Source organism: Corticium candelabrum, chromosome 16, assembly GCF_963422355.1.
Source record: "Corticium candelabrum chromosome 16, ooCorCand1.1, whole genome shotgun sequence".
NCBI lineage: Eukaryota > Metazoa > Porifera > Homoscleromorpha > Homosclerophorida > Plakinidae > Corticium > Corticium candelabrum.
Genome location: NC_085100.1, coordinates 666,284 through 689,289, shown reverse-complemented (window position 1 = coordinate 689,289; position 23,006 = coordinate 666,284). Strand labels below are relative to the sequence as shown.

General features: G+C 41.7%; 4 protein-coding genes across 5 annotated transcripts; 2 read left to right on the top strand and 2 right to left on the bottom strand.

The window, feature by feature from the left end:
• Positions 1-4,101: 4,101 nt before the first annotated feature.
• On the top strand, positions 4,102-10,379 carry LOC134192190 (short transient receptor potential channel 6-like). 2 transcript variants are annotated; one of them, XM_062660891.1, is made up of 10 exons: positions 4,102-4,144; positions 6,117-6,306; positions 6,523-6,689; positions 6,839-7,075; positions 7,136-7,864; positions 7,940-8,724; positions 8,791-8,980; positions 9,044-9,184; positions 9,249-9,434; positions 9,607-10,379. In XM_062660891.1, the coding sequence occupies exons 2-10, from the start codon at positions 6,192-6,194 to the stop codon at positions 10,108-10,110; spliced, it is 3,054 nt and encodes a 1,017-aa protein (XP_062516875.1). In that variant the 5' UTR covers positions 4,102-4,144; positions 6,117-6,191; the 3' UTR covers positions 10,111-10,379. The 2 variants fall into 2 exon arrangements, with proteins under 2 accessions (XP_062516875.1, XP_062516874.1); XM_062660890.1 differs by having other exon boundaries at positions 4,103-4,188.
• A 709-nt stretch (positions 10,380-11,088) lies between these two features.
• On the bottom strand, positions 11,089-15,221 carry LOC134192185 (short transient receptor potential channel 5-like). Its single transcript, XM_062660887.1, has 6 exons — positions 15,180-15,221; positions 14,238-15,109; positions 13,981-14,170; positions 13,774-13,914; positions 13,535-13,705; positions 11,089-11,916 (listed from the first exon to the last, which is right to left on the bottom strand). Exons 1-6 carry the CDS (start codon positions 15,204-15,206, stop codon positions 11,398-11,400), a joined length of 1,920 nt encoding a protein of 639 aa, XP_062516871.1. The 5' UTR covers positions 15,207-15,221; the 3' UTR covers positions 11,089-11,397.
• Positions 15,208-16,531, bottom strand: LOC134192405 (death-associated protein kinase 1-like). Its single transcript, XM_062661144.1, has 4 exons — positions 16,348-16,531; positions 15,976-16,212; positions 15,292-15,908; positions 15,208-15,235 (listed from the first exon to the last, which is right to left on the bottom strand). Exons 1-4 carry the CDS (start codon positions 16,510-16,512, stop codon positions 15,208-15,210), a joined length of 1,047 nt encoding a protein of 348 aa, XP_062517128.1. The 5' UTR covers positions 16,513-16,531.
• Positions 16,532-21,046: 4,515 nt separating this feature from the next.
• Positions 21,047-22,588, top strand: LOC134192404 (zinc finger MYM-type protein 1-like). Its single transcript, XM_062661143.1, has one exon. The coding sequence runs from the start codon at positions 21,047-21,049 to the stop codon at positions 22,586-22,588; it is 1,542 nt and encodes a 513-aa protein (XP_062517127.1).
• The last annotated feature ends 418 nt before the right edge of the window (positions 22,589-23,006 follow it).

Genomic DNA, 23,006 nt, shown 5'->3' with positions numbered 1-23,006 from the left:
TGCAACATGCCTATTTCAACACTGAACACAAGAACAATCTAAATTACCCTGAAATGAAACGTTATTAGCAGAACTGAAAGCGGCTTAGCCGAAGTTTGCGTGCTATGTAGAAGCATCACTTTCAAGAAACGTGCCAAAAACATTAAGTCTATGCTCCGAACCTTTCACGAAGTCATTGGCAACATCTACCAATTCAAGTTTGTCTGTACGATCTCTATGAATGTGTAGTAACATCAAGTGATTTAACCTTGCTTGGTGCATTGTCGATTGTAGATAGGTTTTAATTCGCCTCAAACAGCTGAACAATCTCTCGCTGACAGCGTTAGTTGCAGACATTACCAAGAGAAGCTTAGCAAACCTAAGGACTTCATTCAAGGGGCTTCTTGGGCCTAATGAGAGAGACTTCAACATGGCAGTGATATCGTTTATCGTGCAAATCTTTCTTTTTCGTGAGCAAGTGCAGCAAGTGATTCCAGCCGAGCTTTCAAAATATCAGACCTAAAGTCATCTTTGTAGAAATCCATTAGAAAGTCAAGATCCTCTGCATAACTATCTTTTCTCGTTGCTTTAATTAAGCAGGACATCCTGAACTTTTCTATAAACTTTGAAGCCTTTCTGATCAAAACGATCCGTGATACAGTTGAAGATCAAATCGAATGCTTGAAAGTACATTTTTCGATAATATTGATCTACCGTTACTGGTGACTCATCTTCACTTGTTCCTGTTTCTAACCTCTTGGGTATTTTTCTTTTGCGGGGCATTGATGGTTCTGATATGTCCAGAGCTGTTGCCATATCCTTCACATGCTTCCAAAACTGGCAACGTCGTCTGCAGTCCTATGAGACAACAGAGTGCGTAAAGTAATCTCTGCTGCAGCTTGCCCTTCTGAAGCAGAGATATCTCCAAGCTGCAGGGTCCTGCTCAAGTTGTCGCTGTGACGTAGAATAAGTTCTCCAAGGGCTACACCAAATATGAAAGAGAACTTAGTCATTTGATACGCAACTCCACCTAATCTACCCTTCAGCTTGGGGTCACGAGTTTCTTCTGACGACTGTTCCCAGGTTGAAATGAGTGTGGAATAGTTATCCAACACACTCTTAACAGCATCGGCTCTTACATTCCACCTAGTTGGACATAGAAGGTGAATTCCTGGTGTAGTAGGTGATGTGGTAGCTTTCTCCTGTACGAAAATCGCCTGTCATTTGGGCAAAAATTTGACTAGCTTAGTTATTTCATACGTAGTGTCCAGAGCATCTTGCAGTATCTTGCATCTTTTCAGTGCATCCCTGCATGCCAAGTTAAGTGCATGTCCATAGCAGTGTGTGAAAACCGCTCTTGGTTCTTCGTCAGATAACCGCTTGGCTACTCTTGACTTTGCGCTGCTCATATTCGCTACCCCGTCGTAGCATTGCCCACGAGCTCTTGCTAGGGACAGGTTCATTCTCAATAGCGTATCCTTGATAACATGAACTAGAGTGGCTGCAGAAATGTTGTCTACCTCGTATAAACCGATAAATTCTTCGTGGGCATCCAGATTATCATCCACCCACCATAAACATATGACAACCTGCTCTTTGTTTGCAAAGTCTGTCGACTCGTCTACCATGATGGCGAAGAAAGAAGTCTGCTTCAGAACTGACGCACTATCACGCGATATGCGTAAGACCATGTCCTTCAACAGTTCATTTTGTATGTCAGCAGAAACGTACTTGTCAGATTTTCCTCCAGTGATCCATTTCAAAAGTTTTGGATTGTCCTGTGCTTGTAGAAGAAGTAGTTGCCTAAAATTGGAGTCTACTTCAGCCCCATCTCCTCGTAAAGGTAGCCCTTGACGAGCCAAGAACCTTACACATGAAAAAATTTTGAGGAAGCATTGTCGTCGTTCACATTTGTCTTGCTAGTGAAGTCTTGACAATAATTCCCCAACATCCTCTGTAGTCTTTGGAAGACTGATGGTTCTCTCGACGGCTTCGCGATGAACGTTCGATGCTTCGTGACTTTTTAGTTTCTCAGTGGCATTCTTCCAGTAGCAGAATCCCTTCCGTATGAACGACTGATCGACAATCCCTGCAGCTGCGGCTAGCTTTTTCTCCTTGCATGCTTTGATGCAGGTGTGACAAAATGCTACATCTCTGGCCTCATCGTAGTGTAGCCAACTGTGGAGCTTGAACCAAGACGACTGAAACGATCGGCTAACAATTTCTTTCTTTCCAAACTGTCGTTTGGGGAACTGAAAGTCTAGAGGTTAATGAGGCGACTCACCAACATCACGTAGTGCCATTTCTGCTTGAGATCGAAGAGTTGACAATGCCATGTCTTTGTGGAGCTTCTCAACCAGACCTAGCAGAACCCGGATGAGGAGGCACATCCGGGTACGTCAGCTCTGCTCATGAGCATGCGCACAAACTTTGGTACACCTTGCAGTCCGATCTGGTCTCAGACTCTGGCAAAGTAGAGGTTACTGGTTGTGTTGGAGCAGATCAAGTACGACATAAATTAGTTATTTAATCAGCTATAGAATAAACCGGAAGTATGCTCTAACGTAGCGCTGGCTGAACTCCACTTTCCACAAAGTGGAGGGGCCACTGCCCCTCCGACGGCCCTGGAATATGCTACTGTTACCGTCTCTAGCAATAACGAAAAATAAGTTGATTGTATCACACCTTGTCCATTGTAGCTCATTACATATTGTGGACAACACTTGAATTGAAATGGCGGCATTCTCTGAAAAAAGTAGGCAAGTGGTTTGAGGAGATTGAAAAATAATTTGTTCAATGTTTGCTTGCAATGCTTTGCTAACAAGGCCAAGAGTCTAACAGCAGGGTGATTTGACACTTTGACAACAACGTGTTACGCCATCACCACCAGTTCACAAAAAGATTTAGTTTGAGCATGTGAAATCTATTTACTAAGTTATTGTTGTCGTGCTCAACCAGATCAGTCTGGTGGCACGCATAGATTTAATTGAATGATTCTATTCTAACTCCCACCTTCTCAAAGCGAGGGACAAACGGTTAGAGCTCTAGAGAGTTGCCTGTCAGTTTTGCAAAATTACAGTTGACAGTAATAAATAAATCAACGAAGTTTGTTGATTGAATAGCTAAAATCCGACGTGTTAGGCGTTGACAAGCTGCCGTCAGCGTCTATGTATGTATGCCATGATGCACGTACACTGGTTTCGTTCTGTTGTGGGAAAGAAGATTGAGCAACTCATGCAGCTGGCAGATTTGTCTGCCCTGACCTATACCGCTTCCTTAACCGGTCAACACACTTGGAAAGCTTCCTTTGGTACTAGAATAAATGTAGACACACAACTTCGACCTCATATCTATGCGTCTCATCATCAGCAACGGAAAAGTAAGGTTAATTAATAGTTAACGTATGGAAGCTGGTGTAGTATGAAAATAAGAGTAAATTTAGAAAGGGTATAATTAGTCTTGTGAAGGAGGCCGAGAGTGGAGTATGACTTGAAGTCTTCAGAACTCGATCATGAGACTGACTATCAAAATGCATTATGCATCCTAGCACGTGCATGGAATAGTCTAGACACGCGTGCGCACGCGACCTACGTGATATTTGCAAATTTTCATTGCTAAAGCTTTTGTTGTTGTTGCGTTTTTCATGCGTTGTGCCTCCTACACCAGCCATCTCATGATCACGTACATCAGTCAACTGGCAGACTCCAACTAGTAGAGTCACATGCAGTAGACGTATACCGTATTCGCCCGTAATAACGCCCATACCGAAATAACGCCCATGCCCTAGTATACGCCCAGAAAAAAAGTTTCTTTTCTATACGCCCAGGGCGTTATTACGGGCGAATACGGTATGTCAAGTTTTACCATGTTTTTAGTCTCACGTCCGGAGTTGGGGGTTAGCTAAACGATGAACTAGACAGAGAAAGAAAGCAGTACGTGAACAAAAGATCTATAGGTGGCAATTAAGTTAAGCCTACACTCACACGTGACACCACAGCTAGGGACGTCATGGGCGTTCTGACTACTACTAACGTCATTCAGCGTGCACCTAAAATAACATAAACATGAGCGCTACGTATATAGGAAACTGCGCGTCGCGATCGGACCACTTGTATCTGTCTGTCTCGGTTAGGAATCGTAGCGATGTCACACGAGATCAAACGAGGTACGTCAACAGAGCAGCGCCACATGTACACTCATGATCACAAGGTAAGGTCTCTCTCTCGGAGTCTAGTGCCTAGGTACGTCCTAGCTATAGTCTGCTATCCTAGAATTTACGATAGCTCGCATGGCGCTGCAGGAGAAAGCCTTAATTAAAGTTTAACTTAGTTTCTCTCTGCAAGATTCGATTGTTTACAGTGTGCATGCACCCTAGAGTGAATTCGAAGATGAAGAGGAAGATGAATATACAAAACATTGTAATGAAGATGAGCTTCTCTAGAGTGTATACATACAGTCTAGTTGCCCATGCACTGTCTAGTAAACAGTTTGAACCCGATTACATGATCACATTGTGTTGATCCTATGCAGACTGAGAGAGCAATGAGAACACGTACACTAATTACTAACCACTTGTACACTTGACCGGTTTCCAGGTCATGACCCGGCCGCTATGACGTATACGTCACGTTATCTGTTTCTGGCTAGGAGTCATTCTAGAGTACTGAGAGTAATCTGCCCGCTACCGGTACACTAGCAGCATGCTCTTGACAATAGTAACTGTTCACATTATTAAATAATTAACTAACGTAATTCACGGTGTTTCCCATGCAGCTACGAGACGTGCATCAATCTCTACGACGAACTACCGGAACGAAAGATGATAGCAACGGCTGCATGGCTCAACGAAAGCATGATAACAATTAAGCCCGATCCGCAAGCTAAGCAAGAGTTACGCAGCTGTCACGCATGTGCATGTGCTGAATTCGAAGTACAGTAGTGTGGGACATTGATGATATTTAGTTAATTGTCTTTAATTACATCGACAAACCCCTGTGTTTCAAAGAATTTAACATTCTAGAGAGAAGCTAAAGATTAATTATTGATAATGACAATAAAATAGACAAAAATTAACAAAATTTACATTGATATTCGTAAACAAACACACACACACACACACACACACACACACACCACACACACACACACCACACACACACACACACACACACACACACACACCACACACACACACACACACACACACACACACCACACACACACACACACACCACACACACACACCACACACACACACACACCACACACACACACACACACCACACACACACACACACACACCACACACACACACACACACACCACACACACACACACACCACACACACACACACACCACACACACACACACACACACACCACACACACACACACACACCACACACACACACCACACACACACACACACCACACACACACACACACCACACACACACACACACACACACACCACACACACACACACACCACACACACACACACACCACACACACACACACACACACACACCACACACACACACACACCACACACACACACACACACACACACACACACACACACACACAAGCGACGGTGTAAACACAGCTTCATTTACTAGTAATTAATATCAATCTCTATAACTTTCTATTCTTCATCCGTTGGGGTGATCTTGGTATCATTGGAAAGCGCAACAATCCGGAATCTTCAGAGCAATTAAATGGATGGGCGAGGATGCATATCAAACAACCTAATATTGTTACAGTTACTGTTAATTGCGCCCTAGATTGACACCCCACAAAAAGCTGATGCTGCCAGTTACTTCAAATATTGCATGCATGCATTAAAATTCCAATAGGAACTGTTAGGCTCGTTGTAAGTTATATAATTACTGAAGTAGACTGCAAAACGTACTTACACGTACTGTAAGGACTGGGAAGATTAACTGGGAAGATTAATTGACTGGGAAGGAAACGCCACACCCTGTAATGACCAATGTTGGTTGCAAAAATCAATTATAGGGCCATTAATTTATATTTATAATAAAAACAATCAAATTTAAATTTAAGCCAACTGGACACGTATGCATAGTCTCAATGTTTATAAATGTAGTTTGGTTAAAACTGGGTCTGTTCTAGATTGATGAAAGTCTAACAAACGAAATCACGTGTGGGGAGCTTGAGGGTCTCCCCACAAGACTGTCAAGGCAGCTAATGAAAGGAGGTGATCCCGATTATCAAGATATTGGGGGGAAAACTCCACTTCACCATCTCATTATGTTAACTCATGGAAAAAAAGACATGAAACAAAATAACGTCATCACTCAATGTAAGATGGTAGCTTAGCTAGCATGTTACATTAATTAGCAAACTATGAGTATTGAGTTAGGCAAAAAGACTGGAAAAAATTTACTGTGTGTGTGTGTGTGTGTGTGTGTGTGTGTGTGTGTGTGTGTGTGTGTGTGTGTGTGTGTGTGTGCATGAACATTGTTCATTACTTCCTCAACAAATAATACTTAATTGTTGATTTGATTTCCCCCTATAGCAATGCACATTTTGTTAAAAGGAGGAGCTTCTGTTGACTTGAAAGACAACACAGGACAAAGTGTCGTTCATCTTGCCGCAGCAGAACACATGCCTTCTCAAATCCTAGTCCCTCTCCTCAGGAAATGTAACATCAGTGAACTGTCAATAGATGCAGTTCATGATTTGGTATGAATTAATCTAAACTAATTTAAATCAATCAGATAGCTTCCTTGCTTGGCATATTTATGTCAGACAATTACAAACAAAGCTAGCCCTTCTGCATGACTTTTGAGCTTAATCATTCCATTGGTCATTATAATGTCTCTCTTCTGTAGATGTCAACTGACTGTTTAGATGTTGACATGCTTGTCATGCTCTGCCAGTCTGATGTTGATTTGCTGTTACCTGATGAAAATAACATTACAGCAATGCACCACATGGTGGAGAAGCATCGACCAACTGATGCTCATCTTGTTCACACTCTAGCAAGTGAACGACCATATGACTTCAATACAATCAGAGACAGTCTCTTCTTGCATGCTTGTGTCCATGGAAGCAAAGCAACACTGCAAGTATGTCTTTCAAAAGTCTCATTGTTGGCTTGTACGATGAGTTTGCCACTATCTACATAGGAATTGCTGCAGCTTGGTGCCTCCATTGATGGCAAGGATGGAGCAAGTGGGTTGCCAGTGATGCTTTTGGCTGCTAGCAGTGCTGTTAATCAAACAGCAATTGAGAATGTCAACATTTTGATGGCAAATGGAGCTGACCTGCATGTTACTAGTAGCAATGGTCAAAATCTGTGTCACATAGCAGCAATCTTGTGTAACGTACAACTTCTTGAGCTTGCTATTGCTGCAAGAGTTGATCACACATATCGAGATAAAGAAGGGAGCACTCCACTCCATTATGCCTGTGCTGCTCCTGAGAATGATGCTGTAATTTCCCTTCTGATTGAGGCTGGATTGGATATGAATGAACCAAATTCAGATGGCCTCACACCTCTAAATCTGAGCATCAAATCTCAGCATGTCAACAATGTCATACCACTAATCAGAGCTATGGTTGATATTACAAAGTGTGGACTGCAAGATTGCATTTATCAAGATTTACAGATATTGGCTCAACCCGAGATCATTGAGGCTTCACCCAAGCCTTTGGAATATACTCTCATGCTGAGTTCTTTCTTTGAGCGTATGGCAAAGGAACGAATGAGATTGAAAGAAAGCTACATGGCATTGTCTGTACAGCTAGAAGATGCTGCAATTGATCTGATTGAAGGACTCCACTCATCACAACTTCAGGGACTCGTATTACATGGAAACGTACTAGAAATGGCAATTTCTACTGGCCGAAAAAGGGTAAGATGTTGGTTTGCATGCACAATACGCTGCATGCCGTTATAGGCCCTAAAATATTGTTGCATTTGATTTCAGTTTATAGCAACTGATGCTGTACAGTATGAGCTTAACCGTGTCTGGCACGAATGGCAAGAGCCATCATACAAAGCTCTTCTCAAGTCTACCATTATATTTCTATTACAAGCGATTGCACGCCCTTTTGTCATCTTGGTTGTTTGGCCTCTAATTGTTCTCAATATTCAAGTCTTTGGCTACACTTTTTCTTGGAATATTCTTCGACCCCGTGCAGCTCCAACCATTAGGTATCGTGTGGAAGCATTTGCTTATGTGGCCTTCCTCATTCTGCTTATGGTGGAAGCAGCTGACCATGAGTTTTCAAAGCCTTTTATGACTAAGTTGGAATGGATCACGTTGGCTTATGTATTGGCTTTGCTCTACAACGAATTTGTGACGTTGGTCAGAGAAGGATTTCATTTCTATTTCACACGCTTAGGCCACAAAACTAATTGTATTATTATCACCATGTTTATCATATTCTATATTGTGAGACTCATTGTTATCTACGGTAAAGTAGAGTCACCAAATGATGTTCTCAGACTCACCAGCTATCTATTGGCTGTAGCATCAACAATGTCTTGCATTCGGTTGCTGCAATACCTTAGAGTGCATCGTGTGATAGGTCCAATTCAGAAATCGTATGGTAAAGTGGTGCAGAACATGGCATGCTTCGTTGTCATTCTCTTCATCTATTTGATGGCATTCGCAAGTGGCCTAGTTAATATTTATGGTGCAACAGGCTTTGCGGTCAATAGGACAGAAGCAAACAACACACAAAACTGTCCATCCGAAGGATTTGAGAGGTAAATGCATGGCAAACATTCCCTAATTGAATATAACGTGTTGAGTATGCGGTTTGTTATGTGCAGTATGCAGTCATCAGCGCAAAGTCTGTTCTGGTCTCTCTTTGGACTGTTGGATGTGGGTGACCTCAGCAATTGTACACATGAGGAGGCAACAGCAGGCAAAATTGTATTCGGTCTTTGGCTTCTACAAGCCATGATCATTCTCCTCAACATGCTGATTGCTCTTGTTACAAACAAGTTTGATGAATTTCAGGTACGTTGATTATATGTTGGGGCATTAATTTGGTATGCCGTATGAAAATGTGGTCACTTGTAGAGCAATGCAGACACTGAATGGAAAGCCTCATTTGGCGCTACTGTTATTGATGTCCAAAAATCACAACGTTATCCAATACCATTCAATCTCCTTCACGTCACTGTGGATATCCTAGAGTGGCTGTTTACTAGACAGAACTTTGTTCGTCATTTGTGTTGACCGTGGTTTTGTACATAACTGTCAACATCCCTGTGCTCTTTTGCAGGCAAAAAATCAATTCAATCTTGGGGTGCTACCTGTTAATGTCTGTTTAAAACGCGAAGCTGAGAGAAGAAATTTGAATGCAGTACAAATAGACATTTTCAGACAGGCAGAAAGAAAGAAAGTTTTAGGTGAACCGGCAAGCAAGGGAGACATTGTGGAAATCAGTGACCGTCTCATCAGTTTGGAGGTGCAACTACAAATCACACACACACACACACACACACACACACACACACACACACACACACACACACACACACACACACACACACACACACACACACACACACACACACACACACACACACACACACAGATATTAGTAAAAATTACCTTTTGTAACATTATCACTAATCTAGACTTCAATGTCATCTGTCTGTGAGTCTCTGAACATCCACTTCAAGTCTGAATCTACTATGTCTGCACTTAATGAGCTCAAACATGACAATTGGAGATCCTACAGAAAACGTGTGAAAAATCTGAGCACAAGCAGTGAGTGTGTTGATGAAGTTCCAAAGCCAATGTCAAGGAAAAGAAAAAACTTCAAACAAAGTCTCATACACAAAATGTTGGAAAAGACGACTTCAAGCCCTGGCAGTGCTGGTGCTAAATCTCCAGTTTCATCACAACCTGTTCAACTGCAAAACATAGTTGAATCCCAAAACATCACATCTGTCTCACAACCTGATGCTCTCACACAGGCACTGATCTCCTTGCAACAGTCCGTGCAAGGACAAGGATACGTATTGCTACAGATCCAGTCTCAACTAGCTAATATGGATAGTCGACTCAAACAGTTGGAAAGCAAACATTCAAAACCAACAGGTCGAATACAGTTAATGATTGAAGAAGAAACAGTCTGAACAGACAATTAATTATCAAAAATTTCTTGAAGACATTTGACTGTGATTACCTTTGTTCACAGGAATGCAGTATTGTGTACTGTAGACCTAAGAAGTTAGAAATTAGAGGGTAACATACTAATAGCCCTAATATCATATAACATGGTGTTACTGTCGCTGAGTAAAACTAAAATTTTATTTTTAGGTTACATGTAATATACTAGCTGCCAGTGGAGATTACTCTCCACATATACTAGACTTTTAATTTATATACAGTCCGCTTGGAATAATGTCTTTGCTTCGATCAGTACATGCACTCCATTTCATACTTACACGATATCACGTTCCCACCTTTCTATGTTATCACTTTGCATGCAGATTTTGTTGGGCAGATCAACATCTTAATTGCTAACATCTGCAAGTTTGGTCATAAAATGCAGCAACTAATCTGATCAAATATTTTGTACTAGGACTAATTGTCAGAGTATGTACAGCATCCTACACAGCTGCAGAATCCAAACCTTCGACTTCTGGTTAGTGGATAAGACAAACGTGAGCAATTCACCTACAAATTTTAGGCATTCAAGTTTAAATGCTAATCCCTGAATAAATTTAATTGAACTTTCAAATAAAAAACTCTAAAAGTATGTTCTACAACTCACGAAATGGTTACTTTAGCTTTGGTTGATGACAGCTGTCACGCTTGCGGCAAACTCGCAGACTGCGGTCTCAAGAGAAACAATGAAGTGACCAACGGCCAGCCGAGAAAAATGTATCCTGGTTAATTAACGCGCGCTAACTTGAAAAAAGTACTTCACACTGATTTTCGCTTTCAAAAACGTTATGCAAGTAAGAGCGCTAGCTATGATGGTTAGCAGAGTCAAATCTCTATTCCGAAATTTAGAAACATGCGGATAAGACTGACTGTCTTACGTTATTTAATTAATTACAATTATTGCAACAATTTTAATCAATTAATTAAAGCCTAGAGTTCCGGGAATGACGAGAGCGGAACGAGACTGGGTCGAGTCTATACAAGGTTTGTTGTGCGTTGTATATTATAGCTAAAATCTTGTGACAAAATCTAGATATTTACAGTTTAACACTTGTACTGTACAAAGCTAAAGAAGCATAAGAGCATGTGCAAACATAGAATTGCTACTGTACACGTACAAACCAAACTGGAAGTGTTCTAGATAATATCATATAGTACCTAGGCGCAAGTCTAGTATTGAAATGCTCCACACTTCTAACTCTATCACAACATCCCACTCCAGTCTAGATCAATTAACTGCTCTAGTTAACTGGTCAGACTGCTGCTTCTTCTTCAAATCGAAACTGCAATAAACCCTTCGGTTTCGAGTATTTGCTCTCCAATTGTTTCAGTCTATTATCCACGTTCGCTAATTGTGATTGAATCTGTAGTAACGTGTGTCCTTGTTGATGAACCGCGTGTTCCAAAGAGGTCAAAGCTCGAGTGAGGGCGTCAGAGTTCAAGACTGGGTTAGCTCTGATTTCTGCTTCAACGATGGGATTCAGTTGGTTACCAGAGCGTCCTAGTAAAACTGGTGAGGTAGCAGCGGACTTGCCAAGATTGCGATCCGTCTTCTCCAACATTCTGCGCATGAGACTTTTTTTAAATCGGCCTCGTAGTTCTGTCTCTTTCTTTGGCAGCTCATCAGTGTATTCATCGCTGCTGCTTATTTTTTTGCTGAGACGTTTTCTGTAGTAACCCCAACTGTCTCTGTTCAGTGAGTCAAGTTGAGACACGCAAGATTCCAATTTAGATTGAATGTTCAATGACTTACAAACAGACAAGAGCGATGCCTAAATAATAATCATCAAGTTACAACAAATCTACTGTATATAGTATAAAGTAATAAGGGATACTAAGGGACTGTCTCACAAGTACGCTCTAAATTTTAGTTTTCTTTCCAAAAATGTAACTATATATATATATATATATATATATATATATATATATATATATATATATATATACAGACACACACACACACACACACACACACACACACACACACACACACACACACACACACACACACACACACACACACACACACACACATATATATATATTCTTCAGATGGAAATCAAATGTACATTTCTGTGAAGCAACAAAAAGTGTGACAAGGGTTTCGTATGAGAGAAAAGAGTTTCAGTCTATACGAAAAACGTTACATTTGAAAATAATGTGCAAGCATTGAGATAGTCCCGAAATTGACTATGTCTCTGTCATTCGCTCTTTCTGGCGCGTTAACATGTTGCTAGTGAAAGCAAGTGTGTATAATAATCATATGTAGATACGCATTTGTAAAACGGGTCACCGGGGTGTGTGTGCATGTAGAGTCTAGAGTAGTACAGCTAGTGCCATAATTATTGAGACTCTTCCGGTTTGTACAGTCTTGCCTACAAACTAACAAACTAAAATAGCGAGAAACACATGCCTTGCATACAAAAGCATCTATTCTGAGTCAGTACGCAGCTGAGTTAGATCGTTGTCATCAGCTAGATGTCTAAGATTGGAAAGGTGTCCGTGCCCCACCGCCATGACAGCTGACAGAACACAATCTTCAGAGCGCCTTTCAATCGTATGGTAACTCTCGTCGTATTTGGGCTCTTGTAGACAGTAACCCAACATCTCTTGTTACAAAAAGCAACACAAAACTAAACGTGTGGGGAGGCATTAGCGCCAGAGGTGTAATTATAATAATAAATTTAGTGAGAACCTCAACTCGACTCTGTATCAATCCATCCTACGTGAGAGTTTGTTTGAAACTGCAAAAGGACAATGCACCAGCTGACAGGTCTAGAAGAACGAAAGATCGATTTTCTCGCTAGCAGAAACGTTCACGTTATTGACTGGTCTGTCAACTCACCGGACCTAATGCCAACAGAAATTTACGCTGTTCGATAAACGCGAAGTAGACAAGAAGCGTGACCAAAGAACAAGACGGAACAGGAAGCCGGGATACTAGGCGTGTGGTAGGGTCTTAGACAAAAACTATTTTACGCATATACATAGCCGTCTAGATCAATGTATTGCAAACGTTGGAGGTCATACTAAATATTGATAGAGCAAACTTTTGTCATTGGTATCACTCTTGCGCAGTTTTTAGACATTGTTCTTGAATACCAGGCAAATCTAGACAATCATCTATCCTACTCCTAGAGCAAGGGACTGTTTTTGCAGACACCTGCTAGAAAAGTTGGCGCCAATTGTGTGACACACTCCCCGCTGAAAGAGTCTCAATAATTATGGCACGAACTGTACTAGTGACTACATTACTAAATGTCAGTATTGATGTGTGTGTGTGTGTGTGTGTGTGTGTGTGTGTGTGTGTGTGTGTGTGTGTGTGTGTGTGTGTGTGTGTGTGTGTGTGTGTGTGTGTGTGTGTGTGTGTGTGTGTGTGATCTCATAAACCTCCATCTTGACAAGACGATCATTGATTTCCACCACGTCTCTCCTGGTTGCTGCTTGACTCAAAACTTTCGTCTCTTCTGCTTGTCTGAAAATATCTATTTCCAGTTCAGTTGCGTCTCTTTCTCCAGTATGGTGACATAGACAAGGTAGAAGATCGAAACGCCTCTTCATCTGTAAATACAAGACACAAACAACATCAAGCTAAACCTACACCAATATCAAACACATCAATTACGAACAAAGTTGTCTTTATTAAACAGCCATTCCAAAAGATCGACAAAGATATAAAGAAGATTAAACGGTACTGGAAAACGCTGACACTTTTGGACATCAAGAATGGTGGCAGCCAATGAGAACTTCCATTCAATATCAGCATTGCTCTATACAAAACAAAAAATGTATTTCTACCTTACAAACATGGACAGCACTTCCCCAACGTGACCGACCTGAACTTCATCAAATTTATTTGTAATAAGAGCAATCAGCATGTTGAGAAGAAGAATCATGGCCTGTATCAGCCATATCCCAAAAACTATTTTGCCAACCGTCTCTTCAGCAGATGTACAATTTTTAAGCTTATCCAAATCAAGCAGTCCAAAAAGTGACCAAAACAGACTTACAGACGTTGAGAACACACTAGATATATAAACAGCCTGCACTTGACTGAATGTTCAACTATAGGTAACGCTTGCCATGAATGTACCTGTTAAAGGCTTCAGCAGAACAGTCGGTTGTGCCAAGATGTGATGCAGTACAGTTGTCTGTCACTGTGCCAAGATGTGATGCAGTACAGTTGTCTGTGCACACATTATGAAATGCAGTACAGTTGTCTGCTTCATTCGATGCAAAACTTGTTGCTCCATAAATATTGACCAAACCACTTGCAAACGCAAGTAAATATATAAAAAGAATCACTAGAAAGTAACTCAGAGTCACCATAACTGACTGATATGACTTGTGTAGTGGACCAATGAGTTGATGTACCCTTAAATATTGAAGTATTCGAGTGCAGGCCGTAGTCGATGCCCAAGCCAACAGGTAACTAGACACTCTAAGAATAGTGCTCCTTGACTTCACATTATCACCATAGATAGCTATAAGCCTCATCATGTAGAATACAATAAACACAGCAATTGTCAAACAAGACCTCTTGTGACCCAGACGAGTGAAATAGAAACAAAACCCTAGTCTGACCAATGATACAAACTCATTGTAGAGCAAAGCCAACACGTAAACCAGAGTGATCCACTCTAAAGTGGTCACATCCTGTTTAATAAACTCCAAATCATATGCTTCAACAAACAACAGAATGATGAAGCAAACATAAGCAAAAGCTTCCACTCGGTATCTAACAGTTGGAGCTGCACTTGGCCTAATGATATCCCATGACAAACGTCGACCCCCCACTTCAATGTTGAAAACAATCAAAGGCCAAACAAAAAAGACAACAAGCGGACGGGCAAGAGTTTGCAAGAAAAACTTGATAAAAGCCACAAAAAGAGCTTTGTACGTTGGCTCCTGCCTATCCTGCCAAACGCGATGAAGCTCATACTGAACAGCATCAGTTGCAATAAACTGAAAGCAAACAACAGTTAAGATCTTACAGCAGCATTCACATTGGGTACACTTAAACTATACGCCTTACCTTCTTTCGACTCGTAGAAATCGCCATTTCAATGATACTTCCATGTAGTGCAAGTCCTTGGAGTTGCGATGAATGTAGCCCTTCAATCATATCAATTGCTGCGTTTTCCAACTCCACAGACAATGACATGTAGCTCTCTTTCGATCTCCTTTGTCCTTTTGCCATACATTCGTAGAAAGAGCTCAGTATGAGAGCATACTCCAATGGCTTGGGCGAGGCCCTGATGACCTCAGGTTGAGCTAATATCGTCAAGTCATGAAATTGGCAATCTTCCAATCCAGACATAGTAATGTCAACTGTAGCTTTAATAAGAGATGAGATATTGTCGACATTCTGGGATCTGATGCTGAGGTTGAGAGGTGTGAGACCATCTGAATTCAGTTCATTCACATCTAGTCCAGCATCAATCAAGAGAGAAATGACAGCACCATTGCCTGGAGCAGCACAAGCATAATGGAGTGGAGTGCTTCCCTCTTTATCTCGATATGTGTGATCGACTCTTGCAGCAATTGCAAGCTCTAGAAGCTTTGAGTGACACAAGATTGCTGCTATGTGACACAAATTTTGACCATTGCTACTAGTCATATGCAGGTCAGCTCCATTAGCTACCAAAACGTTAACTTTCTCAACTGCTTCCTCATCAGTAGCACTGCTGGCAGCAAGAAGTAATGATGGTAATTCAAACTCATTGCCTCTAACAGCAACAGAGGCACCGAGCTGCAGCAATGCCTAAACAATAATGCACTTATAATGTATTAAAGCTAACACACATTCTGTCATATAAGTAACTTCATACTTGCAGTGTTTCTTTACTCCCATGGACACAAGCATGAAAGAGCAGATCGTCTTTAATTGTATCAAAATCACGTGATCGCTCACTTGCCAAAGTGTGAACGAGACGAGCATCAGTTGGTCGACACTTCCCTACCATACGATGCATTGCTGTAACGTTAGTCTCCCTAGATGACAGCAAATCAACATCGGACCGGCAAACAGCAACAAGCAACTCAACATCTAAACAATCAGTTGCCATCTACAAAAAGCACAAAATTACCAAACAAAGTCAGTGCTAAGAAAGTCAAGCAATCAGCTAATTGCTTTCTTTACAATCTTTATCTTACACTATCTTTCTACTATGTAAGTCTAATACCAATTACTAAGATCATACCAGATCATGAACTGCAGCTACAGACAATTCATTGGTGTTACATTTCCTGAGAAGAGGAATAAGAATTTGGGAAGGCATATTCTCAGCAGCAGCAAAATGAACAATTGTTTGTCCTGTGATGTCTGGAATGTCAACAGATGAGCCTCCTTCCAACAAAATCTGCATGGCTAGCAATCAAACCAGCAAGTCATAAAGCACATTTTATAACTAGCAAATGTATTTAAACTCTCTCCCTCCTTAATTGTCTCCCCTTCTCCTTCCTCCTGCCCCTCTGTATCTCATTTAATTCTATATAACTTAACTTTAAAATGGCAGCAACTGTTTTCATATCATGAAAACAAAAATTCAAATTTTTACTTAACACTTACCCATAGTGACTATCAGCTACCTTTGTATAGCCGCCAGTGTATTGTGTATACACATTTTAGAGAACATGGTCAAAATCAAGGTTTTATAAAATGGCAACAACAAAATCAAAAATCATGTCCCTGCAGTCTGCTACAGTCTGTAAGTAGATATGTGTAACAGTATTGAAATATTGATTAGCTTGATGAGCCATACAAAGCACAATACATGTTAATTGTACATTAACATGTTAATTGCCGAGCTTAGAGAGGCTTCTAATCTGGGTCACACAACAGAAAGGGGCGTGGTCCTATATGGCAATCTATCAACTAATCGTTGCCGTCCTGCCTAGCAAAACATGTAGAGCTACTAGACTCGTATAGTACCCAATGCTTACAAAAAGCACGTGCTAAATGAATGCGCACGAGGAGAAGACTGAACGTACGAGTCTATACGTAAAAAATATATACACGCCTTACATTGAAGAATGGTTGTGTTAGTTTTCATATTTTCTTCTCGACGAGCTAGATGAAGTAAATGGTAAAGCGCCGTCTTTCCGTGTTTGTCCTGGTAATTGGGATCAGCTCCTCTCACCAACTGTTGCGTCAACCTCTTCGGCAGACTTGCAAAATCGCCGTAGACAACTTCATTTGTAAGTCCTTCCTCCACCTAAGTACACACAGAGTGCAGTGCTTGAACCTGGACGTACGGAGGCGGACTAACCGACATAGCAACGTCCGGGTCTGGGGATGTGATAACCTCCTAGCGCGCGCGCAGCTTCTATCCTGTGCGCGCGTTAGAAGGACCTGTGAAAACGTACAGTGTACTGTACGCTTGCCATGCAAACATACAATTTAAGTTAATTAAGTTAATTAATTAATGCGTGCATTTCACAGTGCTTGCGGAAACAAACACACCAAATCAGAATTGATTTGTTTCTAGTCTAGCGAGAGAAATGCAGGTCTACGTACATGTCTAGTAACTACCTGCGAGAAGGCGTAAACACGCCCGGCCCCTCAAACTTTCCTTCTAGGAATGGCTTTAGATTTACGATATATTGCAGCAAGTTCGTTTTTCTAGCCTAAAAATTCAGACCTAGGTACTTACTAGACATCTAGATGATAGTCTAGCTGTAGTCTTGTCGCAATGCGTTCCGTAAACGATCTTTAGCGCGGTAGTAGAATTATTGCGTATAGTTTCGCGTAATAGACCGCGCGCTAGAGCACTGTTCCTCTTTCAACAATAGAGGATCGTAGCTAGAGTTACGGCCAATCTAATTGCACTACTATAACTAGCAGAAACGACGTAAGCATTCTTGAAGCTATTAGATTAGTTATATTAATTACTACTGCGTACATAATATATATAGTCTCTAGTAGACAGACTGTCATCTAGTAGTAGTACTGTATAGGGTAGTAGCCATACATACACCTGCGATACTCATAATAGAAAAAAGGATTGTATGGGAAGTGTTTACTGCAGTTTCAGTGCGCGTTTTCTTGTCTTAGACGAGCAAGTATCTAGGCACGAGCCGAGAGAGCTAGAAATGACACAAAAATCTACCTCCCTGCATTAATCGCCTCACTCTAGAACTAAGCGGAAAACCGTCTAGGTTGATTGACTGTTTTATCCGCTAGTGTTCAAAGAGTATTTGCTACAAGAAGCAGCAGAAGGTACACAAACAGTTTGATTACCCAGAAACTTTACTATTCCTGTATACACAACGTCTGCCACTACAGTTTAGAACATGTCTGTAGTTAAACAATTAAATGTGCTGTACGTTTAGCTAGATTTGTGTCAACTTGTAGCAGCTACTAGACAAATTTCTGTAGATACACAACTAAAGCTGCGATAGAAAATCTAGATGTACTTACATAATTAAGTTAAATGCAAAACACTGATAGTTACAATGAAACGAGCACCAACAAATAACTCTATAATTAATTTCAAAATAATACGGTAGCTAACTAGATAAACTAGACGCTGAAATTGAGAGGATTGACAATCCGGGGAATGACGAGGACGGAGAGAGACTAGACGATTAATATTAGTTATTAGGATTATCGAGGTGATAAGCCCCGAGGCCGAGGTGTCGATAATGCCATAAACACCACATACCCATGTAATATGTATAAGTTAATGCATGATAGGGAGACCATGTCCAGTTTATTAACCGAGATCAATAAACTGGATATCGTCGACCTTACCATGCACTATCATATTTGCTGCATGTTTAACATCCTACTGTAATTAGAGTTCATAGATTATTCAAGTTGAATTAGAGTGGTCGTGTATTGCAATGACTGCTAAAGTTTTATGTCAAACAACCACATTTTGACAGCTGTGAAGTGTTGTCGACGTGCACGTCAGTCCCGTAAGGCCACGTGCTCGAAAGTATTAGTACAGTACGTTATCCACGTGTTTTGCCAGCGTGATGTCGGATCAGAAAGAAGACTCTAGTAATGACCAGGACGACGACTTTCAGCCGCCAACAAAGATGAGACGCATCGGTTTCAAAAAGCATGCCACTAGTACTAGCCAGCTTGACAGATTTGTTGAAAAGATGAGTACGGAAAGTACAAGAGTACAGCAAGGGTACGATTTGCAAGAACACGACCGTCTGCAACAGTTGAGTGATGCGAACATTTGAAGCATGGAGAAGTAATCGAAACAAGGATGCTCCACAAGAAGAGCGGGTACCGACAGACAGACATTCTCTCAACGAAGAATTCACAACGAGATGCAGCCAAACCACAGACGGATTGTCAAAAGTCTGTTACATTTACGTTGAGCACGATCCAAAAATCATAGTGGTGGACTAACTAATTTACGGCACCCAAACAAAAAATTAAAGTCACAAGGTAAATTATAGTCAAGCTCCAACGTGACTCTGTAACAGTAATAGCATTTTGTGGTTTGTGGTTTATCAGATATGCTAAAATTTAATGAAGAAGCTGGTGACCGCTGCCACGTAAAAGTTTTGGATCTCTATCTTAGTAAGTTGCCAGCAGGATTTTCTCTAGAAGCCTTCTATTAAAAACCTTTGTTACCTTCACTTGGTCCTTGGTATTTAAGCAAGTAATCGGCCCTAACACTTTGTCTACAATGATGAAAGTGATGACAGCTGAAGCTGAATGGTCTTCCAGTTCAAACCAACCACGCTCTTCGAGCTACTAGTGCGACACTACGGAGCGCCATCCGACAAGGCACTTTCAAGCGGAAGTTCCTGAACATGTCATTCGAGGCAGAACCGGCCACAAAACCCAGCAAGCACTGAGACAATACCAAGAGCCATCTGAATTGCAGCAAATGGCAGCGTGCAAAGTTTTGGCTAATGGCCATGCACACACAGACTAGACTGACGCAAAAGTCAAGGAGTCGGGAGAGACACGAAGTAGTCCAGGAGAAGCCATTTGTCATTTCTGACTGCGTCTTTACAAACTGTAGTACTGTGAACATTATCGTTGCAGGGGCGTCGGAAGGGGGTCGGCCGCACGGCCATGGCCGTACCACTTTTCGAAAAATGGACTTTTGCCAGTCGGCCATTAGCGTATACTTCCGGTTTAGGGTTAACTGATTAAATAAGTAATATATTTCTAGTTACGTTAGCATTCTGTACAGCTAGATTTTCAGGCGGTAATTTATAAATTTACGCTCAGTCACAAAGATGAGGCTGGCAACGCGAGGACACGGCAGCGGTAGATAGAGCGCACGCTAACCATTTCCGTGTGCTATATATGCAGATTGACGGGATTCCAGATGTCGGTGATCAGCCCTGTCAGCCTCGCCGTGCTTCATTTCCAAAAGTTTCGTTTGGGAAAGAAGCCCCAAAATCAAGATCATTTCAAGCTGCTTGGTTCGACAACTGGCCTTGGCTTCATTGGCACGACTCCGTTGAGAAAGTGTTCTGTCACGTCTGTGTGAAGGCTGCGAAGTCTGGCAAGCTGAAATGCAAGACTGCTGAGCAGGCATTCATCTATCGCGGAGTTCAAAACTGGAATGATGCCACCTGCTTATTTCGTTCACACGCGAAATCAGACTGCCACAGAGAAGCGGTTGAGTCACTGATCACGCTACCTGCCACAACAAAGCACGTTGGTGAACTACTAAGAACTCAATTGGTTGAAGACAGAAAGAGAAACCGGGCCAGCCTCCTTCGCATTCTCAGGGCGCTGAGGTTCCTGGCACGTCAAGGTATTGCCCTCCGCGGTTCCGCCCTCACCAAAGAGATTGATAGCAATTTGTCACAGCTCCTCGTCTTTTTTGTGAGCTTTCTACAGATCTCTCCGATTGGTTGCAGAAAAAGACAAATAAGTACACAAGTGCAGACATACAGAATGAACTGCTGAAGGTGATGTCACTTCGAATTCTTCGAGATGTCTCAGCCAAACTTGAAGGCACACCATACACCATTATGGTAGACGAAACCACTGACGCAAGTACCCAGGGGCAGGTTGTAATAGTTCTACGATGGGTGGATGAAGACCTAGAGCCTCATGAGGATTTCATTGGGCTGCACATCACTGCTTCAACTGATGCTAAGTCCATTGTAGCAATTATCAGGGATGTTCTTGTTCGTATGAACCTTAGTCTGACCAACTGTCGTGGTCAGTGCTATGATGGTGCAGCTGTGATGAAAGGATGTCTATCAGGAGTTGCTGCTCAACTCACTCAAGATGAACCACGAGCATTGTTCACTCACTGCTATGGTCATAGCCTCAATTTAGCCTGCCAAGACACCATCAAAGACATAATCCCTATCAAATATGCCCTTGACACAACATTTGAACTGTCAAAACTTCTCAAGTACTCAGCAAAAAGAAAGTCTGAGTACAAGCGACTTCAAGCTGAGATGGCTCCTCAAGACCCTGGATTTAGGACACTATGCCCTACGAGATGGACCGTTCGAGCAGCTTCTCTACAGAGTGTTATGCAAAACTTTTCGGTCATCCAATCCAGCTTAGACAGTTTTGCAGATATGGCAAAACGAGACCCAGAGATGTCTGCTCGGTGTACTGGTGTTGCTGCTCAGTTTTCTTCATTTGACTTTCTCTTTGGAGTAGCATTAGGAGAAAAAGTCTTGAAGTTGGTTGACAATCTGAGCAAAGCTCTTCAGCACAAGAAGATGTCTGCTGCACAAGGTCAAGTGTTAGCAGAACTTACCATCAAATCTCTTGCACTAATGCGTACAGAAGCTGAATTCTCAAATTTCTGGGAAAAGTTGATAGAGAAACAAAGCAAAGAAGATGTTGCAGAGGCTTCCCTTCCTCGGAAAAGGAAGCGTCCTTGCCGATATGATGAAGGAAGTTCGGGACACTTCGCAACATGTATAGAAGATCATTACCGGGTTATGTATTTTTCCGCTTTCGATATGGCAATTCAGTCTATCAAAAGCAGATTTGACCAGCCACACTATAAGATATACAGCAAGCTTGAATGCACACTTCTGAAGGGTGCTGCTGGAGAGAGCTATACGGATGACCTGTCTAGGATACAGGAGTTGTACTGCACAGACTTTGACAGCAATATCCTCCAGACGCAGCTATTGATACTGTATTCTCACTTTAGAGAAACGGCAGTCACACCAGCCCTGATGGATGTTGTAGACTATGTTAAGTCACTAGGGAAACCCGGCCAACTGCTGTTGTCTGAGGTGGTCAAACTTATACGCTTGATCCTTGTTGCTCCTGCAACAAATGCAACTAGTGAAAGAACGTTCTCAGCTCTCCGCATTGTTAAAACATACCTTCGGTGCACTATGACACAGGCAAGGTTAAATCACCTTTTAATGTTGCATGTGCACAAAAAAGCATGTGATGGTCTTGATCTAGAACTATGCATAGATGATTTCTGTAGGGAATCAGAACACAGAAGAAACATTTTTGGCTCAATGTAGATTTACGTACAGAAATAGCCTTGTAAGGTTTGACACATGTTGTTCTAGTAGTTACTAAGCGTTAATCTTGCGTTCTCTGTATGGTATTCAAGCTTTTAGAGAAATGTTTAGCGTGCGTTAACCGTTATATGATCACGCCCACCTAGCGCGCGTTAGGCCGGACCACTTTAAATTTGCTTCCGACGCCTCTGCGTTGATAGACTAGTACCCGGTCCTCCTCCTCGCGCGCGTTCCACGTGTTTTGGCACGTGCTTTTTGTTTCTCGCCAGGATCTAAATTCTAGGTATGCCCATGTATGGATTGCTAGTTGGTTTTGGTTTTGCTATTTTTTTGTTCTAAGTTAGTTGTGTTATGTCAGTAAGCAGTATACAGATAGATATTGACCGGTCAGTATACGTTTATTGACTCGTAAATATAC

Bases quoted from the DNA above. Each gene is read 5' to 3' on its own strand.
- LOC134192190 (XM_062660890.1), top strand. From the start codon at position 4,123: ATGTCACACGAGATCAAACGAGGTACGTCAACAGAGCAGCGCCACATG. The intron at 6,690-6,838 runs GTATGAATTAAT...TCTCTTCTGTAG, and splicing joins TAGATGCAGTTCATGATTTG to ATGTCAACTGACTGTTTAGA. The intron at 9,435-9,606 runs GTGCAACTACAA...TCACTAATCTAG, and splicing joins ACCGTCTCATCAGTTTGGAG to ACTTCAATGTCATCTGTCTG.
- LOC134192185 (XM_062660887.1), bottom strand. From the start codon at position 15,206: ATGGCGATTTCTACGAGTCGAAAGAAG. The intron at 14,171-14,237 runs GTACATTCATGG...TTATATATCTAG, and splicing joins TCTGCTGAAGCCTTTAACAG to TGTGTTCTCAACGTCTGTAA. The intron at 13,706-13,773 runs GTTCGTAATTGA...TTGTATTTACAG, and splicing joins TGTTTAATAAAGACAACTTT to ATGAAGAGGCGTTTCGATCT.
- LOC134192405 (XM_062661144.1), bottom strand. From the start codon at position 16,512: ATGCAGATTTTGTTGGAAGGAGGCTCATCTGTTGACATTCCAGACATC. The intron at 16,213-16,347 runs GTATGATCTTAG...TGCTTTTTGTAG, and splicing joins TAGCTGCAGTTCATGATCTG to ATGGCAACTGATTGTTTAGA. The intron at 15,236-15,291 runs GTTGGAAAACGC...CGCAACTCCAAG, and splicing joins TACATGTCATTGTCTGTGGA to GACTTGCACTACATGGAAGT.
- LOC134192404 (XM_062661143.1), top strand. From the start codon at position 21,047: ATGTCACTTCGAATTCTTCGAGATGTCTCAGCCAAACTTGAAGGCACA.